Source organism: Eriocheir sinensis, chromosome 35 (assembly GCF_024679095.1).
Source record: "Eriocheir sinensis breed Jianghai 21 chromosome 35, ASM2467909v1, whole genome shotgun sequence".
NCBI lineage: Eukaryota > Metazoa > Arthropoda > Malacostraca > Decapoda > Varunidae > Eriocheir > Eriocheir sinensis.
Genome location: NC_066543.1, coordinates 8,628,729 through 8,636,228, shown reverse-complemented (window position 1 = coordinate 8,636,228; position 7,500 = coordinate 8,628,729). Strand labels below are relative to the sequence as shown.

Genomic DNA, 7,500 nt, shown 5'->3' with positions numbered 1-7,500 from the left:
CTCTCTCTCTCTCTCTCTCTCTCTCTCTCTCCTCTACTTTCCTTTGTTCATTTCTTCTCCTTCTCCTCCTCCTCCTCCTTATCACTGTCATCATCATCATCATCATCATCTTCCTATTCCTTTTCCTCTTTTCCCCCCTTCGTTGGAATTTTCGTTCTTTCCTCCTTCCTACTGCTTTTTCTCTCCCTTCTTTTCCTCCTGCTGCTCCTCCTCCTCCTCCTCCTCCTCCGTTCCATTTTTCACTCGCTACTGTGTATGGCTTGATTATACACATTTACTTTATTTTTCCCCCTCTCCCTTTCCTCCTCCCCGTCCTCCTTCCCTCACCCCCTCCTTTCTTCCACTTCCTCCCTTCCTTCCTTCCATCTACCTCCGCACCGCATCCTCCTCCTCCTCCTCCTCTTCTTTCCGGCCGAGATGCAGAAGGAAGGGAGAGACGAAGTGAGATAAGCCGAGAATAAATACTGAGGGACAAACGATGTGATTTGTCCAACCTATTGACTGGAAACCTTCGGGGATAAAGAAGAAAAAATCGATGAGGGGTTCTTTCTTTTTTTTTTCTTTTTTTCTTTGTTGTGGGATATTTTTAAGGTCCCATTTTCTTTGATTTTGATGGGACTAGTTTTTTTTGTTCTTGTTGTTGTTGTTGTTGTTATTTATGTTGATGCTGTTTGTTTGTTTGTTTTGAGATGTCTAAAAGGTGATGCTTCTTGGAGATAAGGATGCCAAACTTCGATTCTTTAATGCCTTTTTGCCTTCCCTTCCCTTCCCCTCCCTTCCCTTCTCTTCCCTCGCCTTCACTTCCTGTCCCTCCCATTCTCTCTCCGCCCCTTCCCTTCCCCTGCCTTCCCTTCCCTTCCCTCGCCTTCACTTCCTGTCCCTCCCATTCTCTCTCCGCCCCTTCCCTTTCCCTCCCTTCCCTTCTCTTCCCTCGCCTTCACTTCCCGTCCCTCCCATTCTCTCTCCGCCCCTTCCCTTTCCCTCCCTTCCCTTCCCTTCCCTCGCCTTTACTTCCCGTCCCTCCCATTCTCTCTCCGCCCCTTCCCTTTCCCTCCCTTCCCTTCCCTTCCCTCGCCTTTACTTCCCGTCCCTCCCATTCTCTCTCCGCCCCTTCCCTTCCCCTCCCTCCCCTCCTCTTCCATCTCCTATTCACCATTACCATTATTCGTATCTAAATTTTACTCTAATGTATTCCGTCATCGTTCCTCTTCCTCCTTTCCTCCCTCCTGTCCTGTACTTTGCGTCTCTCCACATAAAATTTCCTCTCTAACTCACATTTTCCTCCTCGTACCCTATTCCTCTCTTCTGATTTTTTTTTCTCGGTATTTACCTTTCATTGTGTAGGTTGTGTGAATGTACGGAAACACACAAGTCTCTTAAGTAGGTTCTATTCTAGTGAAAACGAGGACAGGGAGTTACGGGTGCGTGTAGAGCAAATAGCGCTTTCTTTTTTAATTTTATTTTTTCACATTTACTTGATTTGAATTCTTGTATTTTCCTCATTGCCCTTCATATCAATTTTTTTTTCACAGCCTCTTCCTTTTAACTTTTTTTTCCTTCTTTCTTAACACATTCTCCAATATTGAATTTAGCGAACAGGTATATTCCCTTCCCCAACCAACAAAATCCTCTCCATCAACAAATCCTTCTCCCATTCCTTCATTTCAACCTCAGCCTTGTCCACTAAACAGCGTCCAGCATTAACCTAGCGAGTAGTTGTTCATTCTCTCCCTAACACACATTCTTTATACACATTAACTTATTTTTCCCCTCTTCCATTCCTCCTTGTCCTCCCTCACTCTCTTATCCTCCAACTATCCAACACCTTTCCCCTTTCCCCCCGCACACATTGTCCTCCCCGCTAACCAACACCTCCTCTCTCTCCCTCCCTAGCACACATTGTCCTCCCCACTAACCAACACCTCCTCTCTCTCCCTCCCTAGCACACAGTGTCCTCCCCGCTAACCAACACCTCCTCTCTCTCCCTCCCTAGCACACAGTGTCCTCCCCGCTAACCAACACCCCCTCTCCCTCCTTCCCCAGCACACACTGTCCTCCCCGCTAACCAACACCTCTCCCTCCCTCCCCAGCACACACTGTCCTCCCCGCTAACCAACACCTCTCCCTCCCTCCCCAGCACACACTGTCCTCCCCGCTAACCAACACCTCTCCCTCCCTCCCCAACACACAGTGTCCTCCCTTCAACACCTCTCCCTCCTCCCCAACACACACTGTCCTCCCCTTAACCAACACCTCTCCTCCCTCCCCAACACACACTGTCCTCCCCTGCAACCAACACCTCTCACTCCCTCCCCAGCACACACTGTCCTCCCCGCTAACCAACACCTCTCTCTCCCTCCCCAGCACACAGTGTCCTCCCCTTCAACCAACACCTCTCCCTCCCTCCCCAACACACACTGTCCTCCCCTGCTAACCAACACCTCTCCCTCCCTCCCCAGCACACACTGTCCTCCCCTTAACCAACACCTCTCCCTCCGTCCCCAGCACACACTGTCCTCCCCGCTAACCAACACCTCTCCCTCCCTCCCCAGCACACACTGTCCTCCCCGCTAACCAACACCCCCTCTCTCTCCCTCCCCAGCACACACAGTCCTCCCCTTCAACCAACACCTCTCCCTCCCTCCCCAGCACACACTGTCCTCCCCTCAACCAACACCTCTCCCTCCTCCCCAGCACACTGTCCTCCCCTTAACCAACACCTCTCCCTCCCTCCCCAACACACACTGTCCTCCCCGCTAACCAACACCTCTCCCTCCCTCCCCAACACACACTGTCCTCCCCCTACCAACACCCCTCTCTCTCCCTCCCCAGCACACACTGTCCTCCCCTTAACCAACACCTCTCCCTCCCTCCCCAGCACACACTGTCCTCCCCGCTAACCAACACCTCTCCCTCCCTCCCCAGCACACACTGTCCTCCCCGCTAACCAACACCTCTCCCTCCCTCCCCAACACACACTGTCCTCCCCGCTAACCAACACCTCTCCCTCCCTCCCCAGCACACACTGTCCTCCCCGCTAAACAACACCTCTTCATCCCTCCCCAGCACACACTGTCCTCCCCGCTAACCAACACCTCTCTCTCCCTCCCCAACACACAGTGTCCTCCCCGCTAACCAACACCCCCTCTCTCTCCCTCCCCAGCACACATTGTCCTCCCCTTCAACACCTCTCTCTCCTCCCCAGCACACAGTGTCCTCCCCAGCAACCAACACCTCTCTCTCCCTCCCCAGCACATTGTCCTCCCCCACACACCTCCTCTCCCCCTCTGCAGCACACACTGACCACCCTGACTAAACATAACCCCCTTCCCCCAGTGCCGGAGTACACGGGCGAGGTGCTGCAGCTCAGTAAGGTCAGCAGGATGGACATGGGCGCCTACCTCTGCATCGCCTCCAACGGTCACCCGCCCACCGTCAGCAAGCGGATCCTCGTCAGCGTGGACTGTGAGTGTGCGGGGAGGGGGGGGGGGTTCTGTGGTTGGGGGGGGGGGGAGAGGGATGTGTGTGGGGGAGAGAAAGGTTGTGCTGGGGAAGGGGTTGTCTGTGGGGGGGTGGGAGGGGTTTGTGTGTGGAGTGGAGGGGACAGGAGGGTTGTGTGTGGAGGGGAGGGGGTTCTGTGTGGAGGGGAGGAGGGTTGTGTGGGGGGAGGGGAGGGGCTTCTGTGTGGAGGAGGAGGGTTGTGTGTGTGTGTGTGTGTGTGTGTGTGTGTGTGTGTGTGTGTGTGTGTGTGTGTGTGTGTGACAATTTACTTCCATGTCAATTGGTGCATTTTTGTATGCTATTCATTAAGCCACTTAAGTTAGCGGTCAGTCGGTCGGTTAGAGCACTCAGTCAGTCAGTCAGCCAGTCAGCCAGTTAGTCAGAAAATCAATCACCAAATAAACCAATCAATAAAGCCAGTCAGTTAGCCTGATGTAATATTTCACTGTTTCCCCGGATGCGTGAATGCGTGTATGCGTCAGTGTGTGTATGTATGGATGTATGCATAGATGGTTTGATGTATAAACGTTCACTCCCTCAGCAACAAAACACACGCCATGCAATACAAAACCAACAAAACACGAATGACTAATGAATCAAAACCATAATAGAAACAATATTAAACCTCAACATGATCACCACCACCGACAACAACAACAATAACAACACTAACACCAACACCAACATCAACAAGAACATCAACATTAACAAAAAAAAAATTATCTCCTCACCCATCTACATCTTCACAATACAAACCACCACCACACAACACCCTACTGTCACACCCACACACTCACCATCTACACCCTCAAAAACACACCCACACCTCCTAACCCACACTCTCACCCCATCCTTACCCTCTCTCCCTCCCGCCCACAGTCCCGCCCATGCTCTGGATCCCGCACCAGCTGATCGGCGCGGCGCGGGGCAAGACGGTGGTGCTGGAGTGCTTCACGGAGGCCCACCCCACCTCCCTCAACTACTGGACCAGGGGCGACGGCAACATGATCTATGACTCGAGTAAGGGAGACAGGAGGAGGAGGAAGAGGAGGAGGAGGTGCAGTAACGAAGAGTAGGAATAGATATGTCCAAATGGAAATGGGTATGGGAGGGAGGGATAAGTAAGAATGGAAAGGAGAAGAAAGGTGAGGATATGGATAGAGTAACGTCGGGTGAGGGAGGATAAAAGGGAAGGCAAGGAAGCGGGGAGAATGAGGACGAAGAGGGTAGAGAAACGAAGGATAAGTGAGGATAAAAGCAAGTGGTTAGGCTGTGAAGGAAGGGAAGAAGCAAGGAAGCAAGGAGAAAGAGGAGATAGAGGAGGAGGAGGAGGGAGGAATAACAAAGGATAAGACTAGGAAACGAAAAGGATGAGAGTGAGAGGGAGAAGTAAGGAGGAAGAACTAAGGATGCAAGGAGAAGAGGGAGGAAGATGAGAATGAAAATGGAGGAACATAAAGAGGAGGAGAAAGAAATGGAGAAGGGTGAAAGAAAACTAGGGTGTGACAGGGTGCAGTAACGAGATGGTAGGAAAAGATGAAAGCAAATGAAGGAGTAAAGGAGAGAAGGAAGGTACAAAAAAGAGAGCAAGGCAAGTGAAGAGGAGGAGGAGGAAAGGAAAGGAGTGAACGGGAAGAAAAAGAGAAAAGAAGCGAAAAGAGAATAGGGAAGGATAGACGAAGAGGGAAATAGGGGAAAGTGGAGAAATGAAAAAGAAAACAAGTGAGAAGATGAATGATGAGAGGAAACTAAACTGACGACATACAGGAGAAAAAAACGAAGAAACAAAAATAGGAAAAAAATGACGCATAGGGAAAAATGAATCGATGAAGTAAATGAAAATATCGAAAGAGAATCAATAGGAAGAGAAAAATGATAAGGAGGCATGAGGAGAGGAAAGAAGGATGGTAGACGGGTGCGAGTAGAGAATGGGAAGGAAATTTAGAGGAAGTGGCTGGAAAAAAAAGGAAATGGAGAAGAGGGTAAAGAAGTGTGAAGGGAAAGAAGGAGAAAACGATGGATGAGCGGGAATAAAGGGAAGGATATGAAGCAAAAAATAATAAGAAAGGAAGTAGGGATAAAGGGGTTCAAATGAGTAAGAGGGCATATGAAAAAGAAGAAGGGAAATGAGAGAAAGTGTGTAGGAAAACAATGGAAGGGAAAAAACTGAAGATAAAATGATTGAAGAACGATAACCATTAGAACAAGACAACAGGAGAAAAAGGGATGAATAATGAATACTGAGATAAATGGATGCTGGGCCAAGAGAGTGAGGGAAGAGGCTGGTGAGTTAGGATGACGAGAACGAAGAAAGGCCAAGATAAAATGAAAACGAAGACTAGAGAAAGAGGAAGGAGGGGAGGAGGAGGAAACACCAGGGTCAGAAAAACAGGAAACAAAGGACTAAGCCGGAAAGATGTCCAAGAAAAAGAAGAAGGAGGAGGAGGAGGAGGAGGAGGAGGAGGAGGAGGAAGAGCAAGAGGAGGAGAGGGGGGAGAACTTTAAGAGTAGACAGGAGCAAGGAAGAGTTAGTAAAAAAGAAGGAAAATAGAGGAAAGAGGGAGCGTAAAATAATGGGGGATGCGTTAGTATTATTTGAAAGGATACAAATGAAGTTTTCTGAAGACCGTAAGAAAAAAAACAATACGAGAGAGAGAGAGAGAGAGAGAGAGAGAGAGAGAGAGAGAGAAAGAGAGAGAAAGAGTGACAAATATTGGGAAGGAAAAAGGTCAGAAAGAAAAATTCGTAATCTCTCTCTCTCTCTCTGTCTCTCTCTCTCTCTCTCTCTCTCTCTCTCTCTCTCTCTCTCTCTCTCTCTCTCTCTCTCTCACTCTCTCTCTCTCTCTCTCCTCATCCCTCCTCTCATCCCCTTCCTTTCCTTCCCAACAGTGCCCCATTCTTACTCCTTATCCTTCCGCCCCTACAGTGAAGTACCGCATCGAGAACCGCGTGGGCAACCCGGAGTACAAGATCCACATGCTACTGACGGTGCGCTACCTGGACGAGGACGACTTCGGGACGTACCGCTGCGTGGCCAAGAACCCGCGCGGCGAGACCGACGGCTCCATCAAGATATACGGTAGGTTATTGTGGAGGGGCTTTGTTGTTGTTGTTGTTGGTGGTGGTGGTGGTGATAGTGGTGGTGGTGATGTTTTAGCAAGAGAGTTAGTAGAAGAGGGGGTTATGCTGGTAATTGTGACAGTTGTAGTGGTGGCAAAAGTAATAGTAGTAGCAGTAGTAGTAGTAGTAGTAGTAGTAGTAGTAGTAGTAGTAGTAGTAGTAGTAGCGGTGGTGGTGGTGCTTAGGTAAAAAAAAAATCGATAAAACAAGTAGAAATAAAAAAAAAAATCGAGAAAAAAATAATTTGGAAAAAAAGCTAGGAGAGAAAAACGTGACTAGACATAAGAAGACGGAACGAGTGGGGTTGATTTGAGGAGTAGCAGTAATAGAAGGAGGAGTATAGTAGTTATATCTGTGGTAGTAGTAGTAGTAGTAGTAGTAGTAGTTGAAATAGTAAAAGTAGTAGTGAAAGTGATAGTAGTAACAGTAATAGTAGTAGTAACATCGGCAGCAACATCAACAGTAATATTAGCATACGAAAACAACACAAACATTCAACTCTTCGGCAAATGAACGCTCCCTATTATTTCCTCCCTCCCTTCACAGACTCCGGCCCGCCCCCCACCAGCCCCCCGCCCCCCACAACGGAGGCCGAGGTGTTCGAGAAGATAAACAGTGAGTGCAGTGATGTTTGTCCCCGTCCCGCCTGACCCGCGTGCCCCGTGCCAATGTTGTCTGTTGTCTGTCTGTCTATCTATCTGTCTGTCTGTCTGTGGGTCTGTGTGTGTGTCTGCCGATGCCTCCTCCTTACCGTTGTGAGTGATGACAGAAAAAATAATTCCTGTTTAGATTTGAAACCCCTTCTTGTGTCTCTCTACTCTGGTAGTTACGTGGTTGTTGTTATTCTTATACTGTTGATGATAGAGATAATAACAACGA

General features: G+C 49.1%; 1 protein-coding gene across 1 annotated transcript in view; it reads left to right on the top strand.

Annotated features, from left to right (window-relative positions):
• The window catches only part of LOC127007553 (lachesin-like), a 61,396-nt gene that overhangs the window by 48,457 nt on the left and 5,439 nt on the right, over positions 1-7,500 (top strand). Inside the window, exons 5-8 of the mRNA XM_050878723.1 lie at positions 3,337-3,465; positions 4,381-4,521; positions 6,428-6,580; positions 7,168-7,236. Coding sequence (XP_050734680.1) covers positions 3,337-3,465; positions 4,381-4,521; positions 6,428-6,580; positions 7,168-7,236 — 492 coding nt within the window. The remainder of the gene's footprint in view (positions 1-3,336; positions 3,466-4,380; positions 4,522-6,427; positions 6,581-7,167; positions 7,237-7,500) is intronic.